At 42.7% G+C, this 20,288-nt stretch overlaps 5 protein-coding genes across 5 annotated transcripts; 2 read left to right on the top strand and 3 right to left on the bottom strand.

Annotated features, from left to right (window-relative positions):
• Positions 1–829: 829 nt before the first annotated feature.
• On the bottom strand, positions 830–2,195 carry V2V93DRAFT_363821 (ubiE/COQ5 methyltransferase family-domain-containing protein). Its single transcript, XM_066908700.1, has 3 exons — positions 1,852–2,195; positions 1,448–1,750; positions 830–1,350 (listed from the first exon to the last, which is right to left on the bottom strand). The coding sequence occupies exons 1-3, from the start codon at positions 2,054–2,056 to the stop codon at positions 926–928; spliced, it is 933 nt and encodes a 310-aa protein (XP_066767759.1). The 5' UTR covers positions 2,057–2,195; the 3' UTR covers positions 830–925.
• On the bottom strand, positions 2,191–4,049 carry V2V93DRAFT_363818 (pyridoxal phosphate-dependent transferase). The gene is made up of 4 exons (XM_066908699.1): positions 3,760–4,049; positions 3,358–3,698; positions 2,860–3,301; positions 2,191–2,776 (listed from the first exon to the last, which is right to left on the bottom strand). Exons 1-4 carry the CDS (start codon positions 3,989–3,991, stop codon positions 2,355–2,357), a joined length of 1,437 nt encoding a protein of 478 aa, XP_066767758.1. The 5' UTR covers positions 3,992–4,049; the 3' UTR covers positions 2,191–2,354.
• A 327-nt stretch (positions 4,050–4,376) lies between these two features.
• On the top strand, positions 4,377–17,796 carry V2V93DRAFT_395396 (dynein heavy chain, N-terminal region 1-domain-containing protein; the record flags this gene model as incomplete). The annotated part of the gene is made up of 12 exons (XM_066912518.1): positions 4,377–4,635; positions 4,694–5,023; positions 5,077–5,201; positions 5,263–6,633; positions 6,691–8,332; positions 8,385–9,061; positions 9,124–10,726; positions 10,781–11,177; positions 11,238–11,693; positions 11,744–13,601; positions 13,654–16,693; positions 16,748–17,796. 12 exons carry the CDS (start codon positions 4,377–4,379, stop codon positions 17,794–17,796), a joined length of 12,807 nt encoding a protein of 4,268 aa, XP_066767757.1.
• A 62-nt stretch (positions 17,797–17,858) lies between these two features.
• Positions 17,859–18,704, top strand: V2V93DRAFT_363816 (uncharacterized protein). Its single transcript, XM_066908698.1, has 3 exons — positions 17,859–18,053; positions 18,139–18,394; positions 18,470–18,704. The coding sequence occupies exons 2-3, from the start codon at positions 18,256–18,258 to the stop codon at positions 18,499–18,501; spliced, it is 171 nt and encodes a 56-aa protein (XP_066767756.1). The 5' UTR covers positions 17,859–18,053; positions 18,139–18,255; the 3' UTR covers positions 18,502–18,704.
• V2V93DRAFT_342473 (uncharacterized protein) lies at positions 18,426–20,286 on the bottom strand. Its single transcript, XM_066907830.1, has 2 exons — positions 20,102–20,286; positions 18,426–20,042 (listed from the first exon to the last, which is right to left on the bottom strand). The coding sequence occupies exons 1-2, from the start codon at positions 20,251–20,253 to the stop codon at positions 18,773–18,775; spliced, it is 1,422 nt and encodes a 473-aa protein (XP_066767755.1). The 5' UTR covers positions 20,254–20,286; the 3' UTR covers positions 18,426–18,772.
• Positions 20,287–20,288: the final 2 nt, after the last annotated feature.

Raw genomic sequence — 20,288 nt, 5'->3', positions numbered from 1 at the left:
ATAAGTACCTCAGACAAGATCGCTGGTGAAGCTACCCGGCCGTGGTTTTAAAAAATATCGCCGCTGTCGCTGCTTTTATCCGAAGCCAAATGCCTGGCGTGCGGCTGCTTTTGCCCATTACTCTGCTTCGTTGACGAATACGGTTATTGAAACCAAGTCAAGTATATAAATATTCTTGCTGTAGGCTTTGACTAGACTTTGACAGGAATCTGATTTAGCTACTGTATTTAATCAGGTTCAAGAATTGATGCCAACAGTTCACGAGCAACCGTACAGCATTGTCCGGCTGGGCCTCTCGGCTCATCTCAACTGTTTTCTGCTCCTCACGTGTTTAGGCATATTCCGCCAACTCTGCTCTTCTTATCATTTCTTTGCTTAGACCCAACGCCTCTATAACATCCGTAGACCAACCCAGAGAATGAGATAGAGCGTACAACCATTTGCGGTATTTGCATGACTGAATCCCCCCCACTTTGCGTTCGCTTCGCGCCCCAACCCTAGCCTGCTACTGCCCTTCGGAAGACGCTCCCCTCTTTCCTGTTTCGTCGACGGCTATCCCCCTCCTTCCGTATTCCACCATTTCTATTACTCTTCCAGCTCGCACACGTCATTGACTTTTGCTACTGTGCTGCTTCTTTTGGAAACGAAAGTGAGAATTTATAGTGACTGCCAATTGACTCTCTGCTTAGGTCAGGCTGTGTAATCACCATTGCTTTAATTGGAGTCATCAAATACAACTCATTAATCTCTCCTGACGGATGTCTCTTTTCATCTTGCTCATCCTGCGTGCAGTTTCTGAGTTGCTAGATTGAGATCAAAGGCCATTATATAAGCTTAACTCGGTATATTATACATTCTGTTAAGTAGCTAAAAATTGAATATTTACAAAGCCACATCTCCATCTTCTCCGCATAACTTCAGTCTCCTACACCTTGACACCAATATGAATAGCCGCGATACCCATCGTCAGGTTCTCGTATCCCGAACCTGAAGTCTCAAATCCGGCATCGCGAATCATTTGCGCAAACGTCTCCTGATCGGGGAATCGTTGGATACTTTCAATCAAATACTGATACGAATCTCTGTCAGCGGCAATAAGCTGTCCCATCATCGGAATCACATTGAATGAATACTGCTGGTAAATCATGTCAAATAACGAAAAATTTACCTTGCTGAATTCAAGACAGGCAAAAACTCCACCGGGCTTTAGCACTCTGTGAGCTGATTTCAGGGCAGCTGGGATATTGGTGAAATTGCGGATACCGAATGCCACCGTGTATAAATCTTGTGAGTCATCTGGGACGGAATCTAAAACTTCAGCATTCTGAACAAGAAAAGAGATTCGAGATCCTGCGTATTTGTTATGTTTTGTTAGTGGTTTTTTCTTTTTTTTTTTTTTGTCTTTTTCCATGTTTACTGGAATGTCAAGTTATTATTAATCACTCACCATCGGCATATTTCGTGCTAAGTGATCGCTTCTTGCCTTCTCCCAGCATATCCGCATTAATATCCGTAACCAGAACTTTCGTCTGATGATCATTATGCACCTCCGAAGCCCAGTCTAACATACGAAACGCAATATCTCCAGTTCCGCCTGCGACATCGAGGATCGATAATGGCTCACCACCAGGTCTCCGCCCGGGATCTATTTTAGAAACAAAATGATCTTTCCAAAGACGGTGGATGCCAAGGGACATTACATCGTTCATGATATCGTACGATTTCGCAACCGATGAGAAAACTTCGCCGACTATTATAAAAAAAAAAAGTAAGCACTGATTGTTCGCGACAGCACGACAAATTCACATCTTCACCGTTATTGACAAAATTTAAAATAAATATAAAACTCACCCAATGTCTCCTTTTCTGACTCGGGAACATCTTTGAATCCAAAATGTGTAGTTCCCTGCGGTCGTTTAATCGCAGACTCGGAATCTGCATTTTCCACCAATCGAGTGGCAGAATACGAAAGTGATCGATTTACTCGCTGCTGCTGAAATACAGCAGGTAATCGAGATTTCCGGGACCCAGCAAGACGAGCGATCTTAGACGCCATTTTTGTCTGTTGAAAACAATGTGTTAGATGAGATCTTGCATTTGCGGCGGAGAGCGTCGGGAGTGCCTGATGTTAAACTCTATTTAGAGTGAGTGATTGGAGAAGATGCCTCAAGAATTACTTTCAATTTATGCTATTTGACCAAAAGATGTAATTATAGTTATATGGAAATAAGATTTACAGGTAAAACTTTTTCGTAAGTCTACTACAGACTCTTGTAGTGATTAGAGACAGATTTGCGCCGGGCACAGCTAATTTACTACAAGCAACGTTCTCTACACGCACCGTAATATATAAATCAACCAGACGCCTCATCAACAGCCATCTTCAGCGTCTCTACAAATTTCACCACGTCACTATGCGTATTATACAGAGGCGTCGGCGCTACCCGAATCACATCCGGCTTCCTCTCATCGGTAGTCACAGCATTGGCATCCAGGTATGCGTGTATCTTATCCATCAAGCCCGGCTTAAAGAGAAGGCTTAGCTGCGCACCACGCTGTGATGGGTCTGATGGCGTGATTATTGTGAATGGTGAAGATTGAGAAAAGGTTTCGTTAAGAAGAGATTCGAGGAAGCTGGTCAATTTCTCGGATTTTGCGCGGAGAGCAGACATGCCGTACTCGTTAAATACTTCGAGTGATGCAAGAAGAGCGACGGTGTCGAGTACTGAAGGATTTGAAAGCTGAAAAGCGGAAGCCCCTTTCCCGGGAACAAAATCTAAATCAATAAAAAATAGTAAGAAAAAGCTCTTAGGCACAAGCAGATACTGATTACAAAACGAAACGAAACAAAACACATACTGTTGTCCATTATAAATCTGGTCTTCTTTTCATGTGCCCACCACCCAGTAAGACGCGGCACATCAAAATTCTTCTCGTGGACAAATAATCCACCAATTCCTCCTGGTCCCGAATTAAGATACTTATAAGTACACCAGACTGCGAAATCAACTCCCCAGTCATGAAGTTCAAGTTTCAGGTTTCCTGCCGCATGTGCCATGTCCCACCCGACTTTAATACCTAGACTTTGAGCATATTTTGTAATTTTCTCAACTTCAAATGCTTGGCCTGTATAATATTGGATTCCGGGAAGCATCAATAAAGCGGTTGAATCTGCGTGTTGAGTTATAGTGTCGAGAATATGTTGGGTCGGCAGGATTTGCTCGCCTTCTGGAGGTTTAATGAGAACTAATGCATCATCTTTGTAGCGACAGTTTAGAGCAATTTGTGATTGAATCGCATACTATTTAAATCGAGTTAAAATCTAGTTACCAGATTGTACCAGAGCTAAGCACTTACGTGATCGCTGGGAAACGCTCTTTGCTCGATAATAATTTTGTAGCGATCTTCAGTCGGTCTATAAAATGCAGACAGCAATAGATGCAAATTAGTAGTCAACGTTGACATTACAGCGACTTCCTCGGTATTTGCTCCGACTACATCGGCCATAATTGAGGTGACAGTCTCATCGATCGAAAGCCATGGTCGCGAATATGAATGTCGAAAATGTCCATTCACGCCACCCTTTGCCCAGACAGCGAGATCTTCTCGTAAAAGTTCTTGAGTACGGATTGGTTGTAGACCTAGTGAGTTGCCTGCCAAGTAAACTGAATTGTTGTCGGGATCAGATATATTACTGTCTGTAGCATGTTCAGTCAGTTAATGCAGGGAGGCAAAGCAGTAAAAGGCGAACGAACTTACTCTCTGTAATGTCTGATCTACTTGGAATAATAAACTTGCATTTTGCAGAAGCTAATGGATCTGCTTTATCAAGCAGTAGTGCTGTATTCCTGAAGTCATCAAACTTGTGAAATCTCTGTGATGTCGACGACAGCAGTCTTCTTGAGTAGGCTTTGTGACGTATTATATCAAAGCATACTCTTAGATTATTATCAGGAATAAAGAGCTTGACACCTCTTATTAGCACGCGCATTGTTTTTTCTAATCGAAATATACAAAAAAAAGGCTCTATTGAAGAACACGCGCAGAGCATCACTTAATAACGTTTGTCTCTTGGAACGCATTTGGTAGACGCAGTATATGTGATGAGAAAATCGTGCTCAAGATAAGGTTTATTCGTTTGTTTTTGGTTTGGTTCGCGTCGCGTTGCGCGCTGGAAGGGAGTCTTGCTACCACGCGCAAATATTTGTTCGTCTACTTCCCCAGTTCTTGGTATATTGTGATTTGAGCTATTACGGATTATAAGAACTGTGGATGTATTTATTTTTTGATAATAAACTGATCTAGGAAGAGTATGTACTGCTGAGTTTGTTACAGGGTTTAGCCTCACTTTGAATGCTAATCTTGGATCTCAGGACATGGATTCTACGAATTCGACGCCAACGCGCCTATCGAGAAATGGTGATTCTGATGCTAACCTGAAAATTGATACTGATGTTTTAGTTTCCTATGTGCGCAATGTGTCGCAGATTTTGTTAGGCGCTACAGTCGATGAACTTGATCAATCGATCTTTTCGGATACGAGTAATGCTGTTGCAAATCTTGCTGCTTTTGCGGCGGATGTGAACCCTGGGGTTTTATTTATTGAGAAGAATAATAAGGGTGGTGATGATGACCGTATGTCTCTTTTATACTGCGTATGATTTTGAGCAACTGCTGACGATGTGCGAGATAGATGCAAAGTACACGTACTCTCTAAGTACAACGATTTCTCCTTCCAACGCAACTGTATCCTCTCTAGCGATCTTAAAACGAGCGTCACAACTAGACGTTTCGTCCTCACTAGAGTCTCAACTTCAAATTGTCAATTTGCCGAATCTCCAGTCTAATTCTATATCAAGACAAAAGTTAGGCAATAGTGAGGTAAAACCAGAGACACAGTATGACGTGATTTACTCGTTAATTCATCTAGCTATTGCGCCGTACTTTGATGCGCTTACGCGAGGGAAGGAGACTGCGTTGGGCGTCTCCGAGAGGGCTGCGAGAATAGCTGATACAAAGACGGGTATTTAAAAGCTCTTTATTTGCTGAATATTATTTTACTAATACTATACTTAGGAATTCCGACTACGAAGAAGCGACTCGCTGATTTAGAGTTATCTTTGCTGCATTTACAGCAAAATATTGAGATTCCGCAATTATCTTTGGCATTTCATCCTGCGATCCAGCAAGTTCTCGATCAGGTGAGTGCTCAAATCAGAGAACCACGGATTTATAGATTTATTAACACATGATTGCATGTAGGCTGCGAAGCAAAATACTACACCGACATTAGATTTCTTTTCACCAGAATTACTCAGCGATGCCAAATTTCTCAATCAAGTGCAAGCAAACGTCAATTCATGGATCAAGTCTATCCAATCAATCACCAAAATGACTCGCGATCCTTCAAATGGCACCGCCACGCAAGAAATCAATTTTTGGTTATCGCTAGAATCCGTTCTTGAAGATATTGATCGTCAGCTTCAACTTGATGGCATCACTCTCACTATGGAGGTTTTAAAAAATGCAAAGCGATTTATGGTTACCACAAGCTTTTTAGCTGATACGGGACTAAAAGAATCAATGGAGTTGGTTAAGAAATACAACCTGCTCATGCACGAATTCCCGATCGATGGACTATTATCTGCCTCTACTTTACAAAAACTGAAAGAAGCTGTGGTGCAAGTGTTCAATCATTTAAACAAAAAAATCAGGATTTCGCCATATCCGATCCATAGAGCGTTGCCGCTTGTTGAAGCTATTTCCGGTGATTTGGATGCGCGGTTTCACGCACTGTTGAGTGGTCGCAGACTTATGAACCTTGAGTACTCTGATTTTCAGAAAATCGTGTCAGTGGCTGAAGATGTCTTTGCTACATGGGATTTCCAAATCAAAGAATTCACAAACGTCGCGCGCGAAGTCACGCGCAAACGTTCAGAAAAATTCATTCCTATTAGAATTCGTGCAAGACATACGGCTACACAAGAGCGATTACTGTATCTCAAATCATTTCGCCAGGCTCATGAGAGATTACAGTCTACTGTCGCCAGCGTGCTGAATAGTGCTCAGGATGAGGGTGGTGCAATTGCTGAAGATGTAGTTCAAGACTTGATAGAAGCGTACGCTGCATTGCGCGATATCGATGTCTTAGACGTTTCAGCTGAAGGATCTGAGATTTGGGCGTCGGCTGAATCCGCTTATAACGAGCGTACTTCGCGGATTGAAGATTCAATCATTATCAAGCTGCGCGATAGGTTATCGGCTGCAAAGACTGCGAACGAAATGTTTTTGGTGTTTTCGAGGTTCAATGCATTATTCATTCGTCCTAAAATCCGGGCTGCAATTCACGAATATCAGACGCAGTTGATTGATAGCGTAAAGTCTGATATCGAGGCTCTTCACAATAGATTTATTGCTCAGTATCCTAATTCTGAGGCCTATCAGATGGCTACACTTCGAGATCTGTCTCCGGTTTCTGGGGCGATTATATGGGTTCGACAGATTGAGCGGCAATTGAATTTATATATGAAACGCGTTGAAGATGTTCTTGGCAGTGGATGGGAATTATATTCTGAAGGCGAAAAGCTGCAAAACGAAAGCTCCACATTCAAAAAAAAATTGGACTCGAAAGGAGTGAGTGTCGTACTTTGTACAATTGTTTTAGGTGATTGTTGAGCTTACACGTTTCAGATTTTTGATGCATGGCTGCGAGATGTTACTGAGCGACGTATTACTGTTAATGGACGCTTATTCAGTATCGTGCGCACACGAAATTCCGGCACAACGCGGTTTGAAATCACGACCAATTTTGATCCGCAGATAGTTTCAATATTTAAAGAAGTCAGAAATCTGACGTACTTGAAATTTCAAGTGCCGCATGCAATTAATAGTGTAGCAAAGGATGCTAAAAGGGTTTACCCATATGCCATGAGTCTGACTAATTCATTACGGATATATTCAGAAACTTCGTTAAGCATTGAAGAACTAGGCGACGCATCTGTATTGATGAACGAATATCAAAATACGGTTCAGAGTTTGATTGTCGCTGGTATGAAGCTTGATTGGCAGTCATTTGCACATGCGTATGATGCGAGTACTTTACTTTCCTATACTCCCGACAATGATAAGATTGCTACAGTTCATGAAAGTTCGCAAATTCAATTTGCAAAGCAATTGACAAACTCTGTGACTATATTGGAGCGCAAGTCGACCATATTGATCGAGATCGTGCAATCTGTCAGAAGAAATTTTGAGTTGCTTCGCGATTGTGCGTACACAATTGGTGAATTCACTACAATAATTGAGGATATTCAAAGTGCTGTTGATAGGTTAAACTATGAGAGCTTCTCGAATTTGAATTTCTGGGTGGCCAAGCTTAACGATGAAGTTTCTGCGATTCTGCTGGTCAGGCTTAGACGTGCAATTTCGGATTGGATCAATGATTTTGTAAGCGCGAGTTCTCAAAAGACGCGAGCTGGAAACAAGTTTGTCAGCATTGAGATAATTATAAGGAATCAAACGATTTTTCAATCGCCGCCCCTTGAGTATGCTCGTGCGTATTGGTTTAATGAGATTCAGGAGTGTATTTCAGTTCTTTGCCAGTTAAGAAAACTCAACTCTTCACGATATGAGCTTACGCTCGATACTGGTTTTAACTCGGTGAAACCAGATGCCTCTTGGAAAACCTTTGGCGATCTTGCAAGTCTAGCGACAAATGATATTCGATCTGCGTATGGCGTTATTGAACAGAAATTAGATGAAGTACGGACTTATACGGCAAAGTGGTTTCAGTTTCAGTCATTATGGGACTTATTACCTGAAAAGGTATTTCAGGAACTGGATAATGATTTGACGAAATGGATTAGTGTCTTACAAGAGATCAGACAAGTTCGGACGACCTTTGACACTGCTTCATCTGCTCAGAATTTCGGAAATATCGTTGTGGATTATGAGCAGGTTCAGTCTCGAATAAATGCCAAGTATGATAGTTGGCAACATGACATCCTAGTGAGATTTGGAGAGATTTTAAGTAAAGACATGCACAAGACCCATTCCGAACTCGATTATACGCGCAGAGAATTGGAAGTACAAACGCTAGATATGCTATCTACCAAGCGAGCTATTGAATTTGTGACGATCGTTCAACGCGCAAAGATTGAAAGAGGCAAATGGATCGGTAGTCTAGACATGTTCAAAACTGGTCAAATCGCGCTTGCAAAAAATCGATTCCAGTTTCCAGCAGATTGGATTTTTGTTGAGCAGATAAATGGAGAAATGTCTGCGCTCAATGAGATTTTGACAGTGAAAAATAAGATTGTCACCGAGAACCTTGGTAAGAAGTCGCTACATTTCTTATATAAAATATATTAACTTACTGTCGATAGAAACATTGCGCACAAAGGTATTTGCGGAACATAAGATGCTATCCGAGCAAATGATTAGAGCTATTTCGAAATGGAACTCTGAGAAACCGGTCACTGGAAATATTGCACCCGAACTGGCATTTGCGACATTGGAAAAATATGAACGGCAATTTATCACTCTCAAGACCGATCAAGATCTGATTTTACGTGCGAATGATGCTTTAGAGATTGATCTTTCTGCCAATAACTCTGTCGCTGCTGCACTGCAAGAGCTGCAGGATTTCAAGTCTGTGTGGTCTGCTTTGAGTTCAGTCTGGCTTTCTCTCAATGATTTGCGCGAAACGCCTTGGATTAGTGTAGTTGCTCGCAAGGTGAAAAATGTCATTGATGAATTGATTGAGACCACCAAAGAAATGCCTAGTCGGATGCGTCAATATGCATCCTTTGAGTATGTACAAGGTGTATTACGACAATTTCAAAAAAGCAATACCCTTCTTGCAGATTTGAAATCAGATGTAATGAGAGAACGGCATTGGGACCAGGTTTATCGAGCATTGGGCTTGAAAGAAGGCTTTGCGCTTGGGTCTTTGACGCTTGGCAAAGTATGGGATTTGAATTTGGTGAAAAATGAGAGCGTTATTCTAAATATTCTTACTCAAGCCAGAGGAGAGATGGCACTCGAAGACTTTTTGAAGCAGGTAAGTATTTTTTATCTCAACATAGCTTAGCAGCAATGGCCCGCTGACAGAGTGAAATTCAGATTCGAGAGACTTGGGCAGGCTATGATTTAAATTTAGTCAATTATCAGAACAAGTGCCGCCTGATCCGTGGCTGGGACGCATTATTCGATCTATGCACAGAACACATGAACTCGCTTGCCGCCATGCATCATTCGCCGTATTTCAAACAGTTTGAAGAAGATGCTCTGGCTTGGGAGGATAAATTAAGTCGGATTAGCTTGTTGTTTGATAGCTGGATCGATGTGCAGCGACGATGGGTTTATCTTGAGGGCGTATTCAGTGGCAATTTGGAGCTTAAAAATCTGCTCCCTGTTGAATCTTCTCGCTTTCAAAATGTCAATTCAGAATTTTTTACCTTAATGAGAAAGGTGTCAAAGACGCCAAACGTATTACAGGTTCTGAATATTCCTGGAACAGCAGCGTCATTGACTCGCTTGGCTGAGCTTTTACGCAGAGTACAAAAGGCTCTCGGTGAATACCTTGAGCGAGAGCGAATGATGTTTCCGCGATATTATTTCATTGGCGATGAAGATCTTCTTGAGATTATTGGAAATGCAAACGATACGTCTAGAATTCAACATCATTTCAAGAAAATGTTTGCTGGACTTTCTGGCTTGCTCGTTGATGAGCAGAATTCTACTATTACAGGTTTCTCGTCCAAGGAAGGAGAAACGGTTATGCTGACTGAACCTATCTCCTTGATTAAGAGTCCAAAAGTTAACGAATGGCTGCAAGTATTAGAGCAGTCTATGCGTGTTACTTTGGCGTCTCTGCTGGTTGATGCAGTCAGGCAATTTGATTCTACGTCTAAGTTTGATAGCTTGACTGCTGAACAATTTGTGTCCTGGGTTCAGAAATTTCCAGCTCAAATTGTGGTCCTTGCTGCCCAGGTGGTTTGGACTGCGGAGGTCGAAATGGCGCTTTCTTCGGATGGGCAGAATCTTGATAAAGTCTTGACGCGGAAAAGTTTCTTACTTGAGCTGTTAGCGAATATCGTCTTACAGGAATTAGACAGCGTGGATCGAAAAAAATGCGAGGGGCTGATCACTGAGCTTGTACATCAGCGCAATGTTGTACAGAAATTGATGGTTCAAGAGGCTAACTCGACTGATGACTACACTTGGTTGTCAGCAATGAAGTTTAAATTTTCTGATATTTCGCAAGGAGGTCAGTTGATGGTTCATATGGGATCTGCGAGCTTTGAATACGGATTTGAATATCTGGGTGTGCCAGACAGGCTCGTACAAACTCCTCTTACCGACAAGTGTTTCTTAGCACTTACAGGAGCACTTGAGCAGAACTTTGGTGGGTCACCATTTGGTCCTGCTGGTACTGGAAAGACGGAGACAGTTAAAGCTCTTGGAACACAACTAGGTCGCTTTGTTTTAGTTTTCAATTGCGATGATACATTTAACTTTGAGGCCATGGGAAGAATTTTTCTTGGAATTTGTCAAGTTGGTGCTTGGGGATGCTTTGATGAATTTAATAGACTGGAAGAAAGAATTCTTAGTGCTATATCTTCTCAGATTCAAGCTATTCAACTAGGTCTGCGCATATCCAAAGTTAATCAGCGAGATACAGTTGAGATTTTGTCGAAGAAGTTTAAGCTTCATCCTGATACTGGTAATGTGCATACTTGTCGTCTCCAGTTAACTATTTTCTGACTTCTTGTTTTAGGCATATTTATTACCATGAATCCAGGATACGCTGGTCGCTCCAATTTACCGAATAATTTGAAGAAGTTATTCAGAAGTATTTCCATGTCACGTCCCGACAAAGAGCTTATTACGGAGGTTATTTTGTTTACACAGGGATTTGTCGACGCTCGAGCACTTTCTACAAAGGCTGTACCCTTCTTTGAGAATCTGGAACAACGACTGTCGAAACAGCCTCATTATGATTTCGGGTTACGGGCCTTAAAAAGTGTTCTTGCTACATCCGGAGAGTTGAAACGTCGTCAGACTCAGTGTGGAGTGAAAATACAAAAGCGCACCGAAGACGAAATTTTGATACAGAGTATTCATGAAACTATTGCCCCGAAGTTGGTTGGAGATGACGTGTTGGAGTTAACAAAGTAAGAACAACAAAAATATATGGCACCACATTTGGTATATACTGACTATTCAATTTACAGGATCGAACAACTTGCTTTTCCAGCAGTAGAATATATTCCTGAAGATCTCAGTCAAATACAGGAGAATGTAGTCAAAATAGCTACCGAAGATGGACTTACGCCGAGCAATGCGTGGTTAACGAAATCATTGCAGCTATACCAAATACAAAATATCCATCATGGAATCATGCTAGTCGGAGATTCAGCCTCAGGGAAATCTGCTATATGGAAAACCCTTGTTCGAGCTTTACAAGTCATGGATGAGCAGGAAGGAGTGTTCCATATCATTGATGCCAAGGTCATGTCCAAAGAGATGCTCTATGGAAGCTTAGATGCAACCACAAGAGAGTGGACTGACGGTTTGTTTACTGGTATATTGAGAAAAATAAATGATGATCTACGCGGAGAGAGTGCAAAGAAGCATTGGATTGTCTTTGATGGCGACGTTGATCCTGAATGGGCAGAAAATTTGAATAGGTTCGTTTACAAGGTATTCCGAAGGCGGGTTTGTATTAACCAATATTTAGTGTCCTCGATGATAATCGCCTTTTGACTCTGCCAAACGGTGAGAGATTGGCTCTGCTGCCAAACGTGCGAATTCTGTTTGAAGTGGAAAATTTGAAAAATGCTACACTTGCAACTGTGAGCCGTTGCGGCATGGTCTGGATTGGAAGCAACACAGTCTCAGCACAGATGTTGATCGAATCATATATCCGCAAATTGCGGAATATCAAAACTGACGATATTGAGAATTCGCTTCTGTCTCAATTTGCTGATGGCGATATGTCTTCTTTGCCTGCCATTGCTGATTACATTGAACTGCTGCTCTTGAAGCGCGGTCCTTGGATTGAACAGTTCTCGGCTGATATTTCTGCATATAGTCATATCATGGAGTTCAGTTCATCCAGGGCCCTTCAAACTCTTTTCTCATTGACTAATACTTCTGTATTTCAAATTTTGGAGTATAATTCGCAGCACATGGACTTTCCCCTCAGTGCGGATCAGCGTGAGAACTATTTACTAAAAAAGTTATTCTTAAATGTCATTTGGAGTTTTGCTGGAGATTGCCCTCTTCAGGAACGACATCTTGCAGGCAAATATATATACCAGCATGCAATTTTCAGCGGAATAGAACTCCCTAATGGCGGCACAATCATTGATTACGATACTTCTCTTCCCTTAGCTAATTGGACACCATGGCAGTCCTCGGTGCCTCAAATGGATCTTGATCCCCATATGGTCACTGAAACAGATATTGTTATCCCGACCATCGATACTTTGCGACACGAATCCTTGCTTCATGCCTGTCTACAACAGAAGCGCCCACTTCTTTTGTGTGGTCCACCAGGATCTGGAAAGACCATGAGTTTATTTAGTACTTTGCGGAAGTTTGCAGATACGGATGTTGCGGCATTAAATTTTTCAAGTACGACTTCAGTACATTTGATTATTAAAACTCTGGAGCAGTATTGCGAGTATAAGAAGTCACATAACGGCATTATACTGGCGCCTTCGCAGATTGGTCGCAGACTTGTCGTGTTCTGTGATGAGATCAACTTGCCCGCTCCTGATACCTATGGAACTCAAAGGACAATTTCATTTATGCGTCAGCTGATTGAACAAAATGGATTTTGGCGAAGTTCAGATTTTTCATGGATCACGCTTGATAGAGTACAATTTGTTGGAGCTTGTAATCCTCCGACAGACGCTGGTCGGTCCCCATTAGGATTCAGATTTTTAAATCATATCTCGCTGATAATGATTGATTATCCGGGTGAGATTTCACTGCAGCAGATTTATGGCTCATTTATAGCGGCTATTTTAAAAAATGTTCCTTCTCTTCGCGGATATGGAGATGCGTTAACGTCTGCAATGGTGGACTTGTACATTAGTTCACAGCGCAGATTTACGGTGAAAGAGCAGAGTCATTATATATACAGCCCGCGAGAGCTTACTCGATGGACTCGAGGAATACATGAGACTGTTCAACAGTTCGAGACTTTGTCACTTGAAGGGCTAGTCCGTATTTGGGCGCATGAGGCAATACGCCTATTTGGTGATCGGCTTGTAAAGGAAGACGAACGACTATGGATGGAGAATGAGATTTCCAAAGTATCAGGACAATATTTCTTGAACATTGATCAACACACAGCCCTGGGTGGACCAATTCTGTTTTCTAATTGGCTGTCAAACAAGTATGCTCCTGTCGGTCTAGACGATCTGAGAGAATTCACAAATGCGCGCTTGAAGACATTCTGTGAAGAAGAGCTTGATGTTCCATTGGTGCTGTACGATGATGCATTGGATCATGTTCTCCGCATCGATAGAGTGTTTAGGCAACCGCAAGGTCATCTTATTCTGATCGGCTTGAGCGGTAGTGGAAGAGTAGGCATCAATCTTTATTGCATATTACTTTATATTCTAACAGTTTTTATAGACAACGCTGACTCGCTTTGTCGCATGGATGAACGGTCTTCATATGTTTCAGATTAATGTGCATAAGAGTTATAGCAGCGACGACTTTGATGAAGATTTGCGTGAAGTTCTACGTCGTAGCGGCTGTAAGGGCCAAAAAATCTGCTTTATCCTTGATGAATCAAATGTCCTTGAATCTGGATTTTTGGAACGCATGAATACATTGCTCGCTAATGCTGAGATTCCGGGTTTATTTGAAGATGACGACTTGTCCAATCTGTTGTCTGCATGTCGGGAGGGTGCCAGACAGCAGGGATTAATGCTTGAGTCGGCTGAAGAACTTTATAGCTGGTTCCGCACACAAATTATTCGCAATCTGCATGTTGTGTTTACGATGAATCCTCCCAAAGATGGACTCTCATCAAGAGCGGCTGCTTCACCAGCACTTTTCAATCGCTGTGTATTGAATTGGATGGGTGATTGGCCTGGGTCTGCACTCTTTCAAGTTTCTACTGAACTTAGTCGGGATCTAGATATTGATATGCAAGATTACATCGCTCCTGCAGATTTGAAAATTGCCTATCGTAGCCTTCCCCTACCCCCATCTCACAGACAAGCCATTGTGAATTCAATGATTTACGTTCATTCGTCCATGAAAATGTACAACGATCGCTTGATGGTTCAGCAGCAGAAGGTCAATTATACCACACCGCGCCATTTCCTTGACTTTGTCGCGCAGTTTACTCGGGTATTCAATGAGAAGCGCGAGGAAGTGGAAGAGCAGCAGCGACATTTGAATATTGGTTTGGAAAAATTACTAGACACCGTTGAGAAAGTCCGAGCTCTCCGAACTGGACTTGCAGAGAAACGAGAACAGCTTCAGATTAAGAGTTCTCAAGCCAATGAAAAGCTGCAACAGATGGTCTCGGATCAGAAGAAGACTGAGCTTAAACAGATAGAGTCGCTGAAGATTCAAGCCGACTTGGAACTGCAGGAAAAAGAAATTGCTTCTCGGCAAGGAATTGTTCTGAGCGATCTAGCTCAAGCAGAGCCGATGGTTCTTGAAGCACAGCAAAGTGTTAGTAATATTAAAAAGCAACATCTGACTGAAGTGAGATCGATGGCGAATCCACCAGAGGCTGTGAAGATGGCTATGGAAGCCGTATGCACGCTTCTTGGACATAAGGTCGACAATTGGCGAACAGTTCAATCCATTATTCGCCGCGATGACTTTATTTCTAGCATTGTTAATTTTGATACGGACCGACAGATGTCAAAGTCCTTGCGGAACAAAATCCACGCAGAATATCTCAGTCGGCCAAATTTCAACTTTGAGGCAGTGAATCGCGCAAGTAAAGCTTGCGGCCCGCTGACTCTGTGGCTCGAGGCTCAGGTCAATTACTCTATGATTTTGGAGAGGATTGGACCTCTGCGTGAGGAGGTTGCCGAACTCACTGTAAGAGCTGAGCAAACCAAGCTGCAAGCTACGGAGATGGCTGCTGTCATACAAGAGTTGGAGACTAGCATTGAAAGATATAAGGAGGAGTATGCCGAATTGATTGGGGCAATACAGGAAATAAAGAGTGAGATGGGAAAAGTAGAGTTCAAGGTGAATCGAAGCATCAAACTGCTGAGCAGCTTAGCCTCTGAGCGTGAGCGTTGGCGTGTGGAAAGCATCTCATATGAGGAGCAGACTAAAACTCTCCCGGGTGACGCTGTGCTGGCTGCGGCTACGATTGTTTATTGCGGCTTCTTTGATCAGCAATATCGACGACAGATGCAGCAAGACTGGCAGACATATCTGCACCACTGCAACATTAATTTCAGAGAGCACAATCCAGTGGTGGACTATATGTGCTCGATGACTCAAAAGAACGACTGGCATAATAATTCATTACCAGCAGGTGAGCTCTATGAAGAAAACGCACTGATTATTGAACGTTCGAGCCGATATCCGTTAATCATTGACCCCACGGGGAGAGCGGTGGATTTTCTGCGCAATCAGAATCCTGGACTAATTGTCGCAAGTTTCCTGGATGATGCATTTGTGAAACAATTAGAAAGTGCCTTAAGGTTTGGGAATACTTTATTAGTCAACGATGCTGAGCATTTTGACCCAATTTTGAACCATGTTTTGAATAAGGAATATCAAAGAGTAGGCGGTCGCATTTTGATTCAAATAGGTCGTCAGGAAATTGATTTCTCGCCGAATTTCAGTCTATATCTCTGCACTCGTGACCCATCATCCACTTTTTCGCCTGATGTGTGCAGCCGGACTACGTTTATCAATTTTACGGTGACGAGAAGCAATCTGCTGGCACAATCTCTGAATGAGGCGCTCAAGGTGCTGCGGCCGGAGATTGATCGCAGACAAAGCAGTTTGGTCAAGCTTCGGCGAGATTTCAAGGATCATCTGCGCCAACTTGAAAAGAGTTTATTAAAAGCACTTAATGAATCCGAAGGAAATATCCTAGATGATGATCAAGTTATCAATACGCTGGAGAATCTTAAGGTGCAAGCAACCGATGTGTCGGAGAAAATGGCAGAAACAGAGGGAGTCATGGCCAAGATTGCCGATATTGCAGAACAATACCATCCGATTGCTGCGGCGAGTAGTACAATATATGCAATTCAGGAGTTACTACCGAAACTAAATCAGTACTATCAATATTCGCTTGAGTTTTTCCAAGTGGGATTCACGCATGTTCTTGGAGCTGTTAAGGATATCAAAAACGCTCCTGATCTTTCAGAGGCGCTGAACACTATTGTGCGCGATTTGTATAGAGAATCGTTTAAGCGTACTTCGCAAGGGCTACTGCATACTGATACTCTGATTTTGGCTGTATTTTTCGCGTATGCCAATGCCAATAACTGTGATATAACATTCATTGAAGAGCTATTCAATTCTGAGAAGCAGTTCGTCGATTTATCTGTGGCATGCTACGAGATACCGCAACTAATTTATCACATCAGTCAATCGATGCTATTTAAGAAGTTTGCGATTTCTGATAGTGACTCGCTAATAGATTTTATAAACAGTAACTCGGCTGATGAGGAAACCGGTAAGAACTAAGATTGCGACTCAGGATGAAACGGTACGCTAACACTGACAATAGACATTGACGAAGAGCTTTGCAGAATTCTACTTATGAAGCTTGTGCGATCAGAAAAATATGTCCATTCAGCAACTCGTTTCATATCGAGATCTCTTGGTTCTGACTTTATTCCCTCTCAAACCGACGATATTGGATCCACGGTATCATACGAAACGTCTTGCACAACACCTGTTATTCTCTGCTCTGTGTCAGGTTATGATGCTAGTTACCGAGTTGAAAATTTGATTCGCGCGACGGGAACTCAAGCTGTCTCGGTTGCGATGGGCTCGGATGAAAGTATTACGACGGCTGAAAGAGCGATTGCAGAAGCTGCGCAACGGGGCTCGTGGGTGATTCTTAAAAATGTGCACCTTGCCACTAAGTGGCTAAATCTCCTTGAAAAGAAAATAAGGATTTTGCGTCTGGATTCCTCGTTTAGATTGTTTTTGACGATGGAGACATCTACCGGTCGTGCGCCTGTGAGCTTACTACGGGCGTCTTATGTGATAATGTGTGAACCGCCACCAGGATTGCGGGCTAGTATGCGAGATACGCTTGGTGGAGTACCTCGAGACGAGTTGTCAAAGCCGCCAGTTGAGCGTGCGCGAGTGAATTTTTTGCTAGCATGGTTTCATGGTGTTGTGCAGGAACGTCTTCGCTATGGCATCGTCGGATGGAAGAAGGTCTATGAATTTAATGATGCTGATTTTGAATTTGCAAGACAGGTGGTGAATAGATGGGTATCTTTGGCCGCAGGAGACGAGTATCGGTCGAATATTGCGCCTGAAAGAATCCCGTGGACGACTATTTTGCGTATTCTTGTGGATACTGTATATGGCGGGAGAATTGATGACGAGATGGATTTATCTACACTGGAAAAACTGGCTGGAGAGGTGCTCACTGCTCAGACGTTCAATATTGAGTATGATCTAATCGCTGGTAGAGGTGATACTGCCGTGAAACTGCCTGAGGGTGGTAGTGTAGACGGGTTCCTGAGATGGGTTGAAGAGCTGCCAGAGAATGAACCGCCGACATGGTTGGGATTAGAGGAAGGAGCAGTGAGAGTGTGAGAGGTGGGTCTTGTTAGACTGGTATATACTGTTTGTAGCATTTTAGGAGCTTTGCTTTGTGAATAGTAACAATCATTTACAGTAGTCGTGTACTAGTTCCAATAGCTTGAGTAGTGGGTTAAACCAGTTTTCAAACCCTGAGAATTTATCAATGTCCCAGCCTCGCGAGTTACAAAACCTAGCATTCTAGAAAAAAAGTATTCGTTAAATCCTTTCTGGAGTACAAGCACAATTGACTATAGCGATCACGGCTTCGTGTAAGTTCTTCAGAATCAAAAATTTGGCTACAGGATTATTTCTATGAAGAAAAGGTTACTGATTTATGATATTTTTTTGCTATAGAATAGTGTACTGGCTTAGCAGTTTAAAGTACAAACCTTCAAATTCGGCATCCACCACCTCGAAATAATACATCCAACCTCATTAATATAAAAAAAGGAGACAGAAAATAAAAAAAAAATGACGCGCGGAAATCAGCGGGAAAACGACAGAGCTAAAGCAGCTAAGAAAGCTGGTAGCCAGAAAAAGAAATTGGAAGGTGATCCTAGAAAGAGACAGGAAGAACAGGCTGCTATTATGCGTAAGAAACAGGCTGAGGGTATGTAATTGTCTTTCTTTTGATATTGAGAGTAACTGCGTATGAGAGCTAATCAAATTTTTTTATGAAATATAGCTGAGGCGAAGAAAACTGGTGGTGGGAAATAGTAGTAGTTAGAATCATCTTGTCGCGGAGTACTTGGCAAGACGGCAATAGCACTAGATTTTAATTTTCTTCGAATTTCAAGAAATAGTTATTGTATAGTTGTATAGTTTAGGAGTATTTGGAGCGTCGAGAAATTAATCTTAATTTATCATCATAATGTTACTACAGGCCTATTATCTCAATCATACAATATATATTTCCCGATATTCACATAAATGTTATCAGCCTTCTCTACATTATACTACAAAAAGAAAGAATATAAAATCGAGAGTTCTAGACTAAGGTGACAAGCTCTTCAGCGCTAGTAGGATGAATAGCAACACAGTTATCAAAATCAGCCTTTGTTGCTCCCATCTTAATAGCTACGCCGAATCCTTGCAATATCTCAGCAGAGGCGTCACCGATGATGTGCATGCCAACGACCTTCTCTTCTTCACCAGCAACAATGAGCTTATATATCGTCTGCTCTTTTTCTTCTTGCTTGTCAAAGACGGAGTAGTACATGCCAATGAACTTGGAGTTGTAGACCTTGATTTTGTAGTCACCGTACTGCTTGCGGGCTTCGGGCTCGGTAAGTCCGATTGTGCCAACTTCGGGATGAGAGAAGACAACGGTAGGAATGTTGGTGTAATCAAGTTTGCGGTCTTTGAATTGTGGACCGCCAAATAGACGATCAGATAATCTGCGGCCGGCGGCGATAGCGACGGGAGTCAACTCGACCCAGCCTATAACGTCACCGAGAGCGTAGACACCGGGAATATTAGTGTTTTGAAACTCGTCAGACTCAACCTGGCCAACGCCATTGGTCTTGATCCCGGGGATGTCGAGCTTGAGTCCGGCAGTGTTGGGACCACGACCGATGGCCCAGATAAGCGAATCAACTTCGATTTCCTGCTTTCCGTTCTCATCCTCGACGGTGATTTGCAGAGCACCCGAGGGAAGTTTGACAACTTTTTCAAAAGGTTTTGACTTCTTATGAAGCTTAACACCGTGCTTGATGTAGGTGTTTGTGATAGTATCTTGAACGATGGGATCAAAGTGACGCAGAACAGTCTCACCACGGATAAAAAAATGGGTCTCCGATCCTAGTCCGTTGAAGACGCCGGCAAGCTCGACTCCAATATATCCGGCTCCGACCACGGCAACACGCTTTGGTTGAGTCTTGAGCGCAAAGAAGCCATCCGAGGTGGTGCCGTAGTTTGCACCGGGGATGCTATCAGGAATCGTTGCGTATCCTCCGGCAGCGATCAAGATGTGATCAGCTGTGTAGTAAGCAGTCTCTCCCGAGAGCAATGATACTTCGACCTTCTTTTCGCCCTTGTCACCCGAAAAACGAGCCCATCCGGAGATGTAGTCAACATTGTCCTTGACAAGATTACGTTCGTAGATTCCGTTTAGTCGGCGAATGTATGCCTCGCGCTTCTCGACAAAATTGAACCAGTCAATCTTTGGTGGCTCGCCAATGTCAAGACCGTAGTTTTTAGCGTCATCGAGGCGTTTGCGCAGGTCAGCGGCCTGCCACATGATTTTCTTGGGAACACAGCTATTGAGAAGGTCCATTAGTTTGAGGATGATAACAACGGTAAAAAAGATATAACATACCCAACGTTAACACAGGTACCTCCGAGACGGCCAGAGCCCTCAATGATGGCTGCTTTGATGCCGTAGCGACCAGCAGCGCGACGAGCGGAAGCAAGACCGCCAGATCCACCACCAATGACAAGGTAGTCGTAGTGCTTCGTAATGGGGGCCATTGATTATATATAAGGAAGAGAATAAGAAGGGCGAG

This window comes from Kockiozyma suomiensis, assembly GCF_038497685.1.
Source record: "Kockiozyma suomiensis strain NRRL Y-17356 unplaced genomic scaffold V2V93scaffold_2, whole genome shotgun sequence".
Lineage (NCBI taxonomy): Eukaryota > Fungi > Ascomycota > Lipomycetes > Lipomycetales > Lipomycetaceae > Kockiozyma > Kockiozyma suomiensis.
This window is presented reverse-complemented; position numbering and strand designations above follow the sequence as displayed.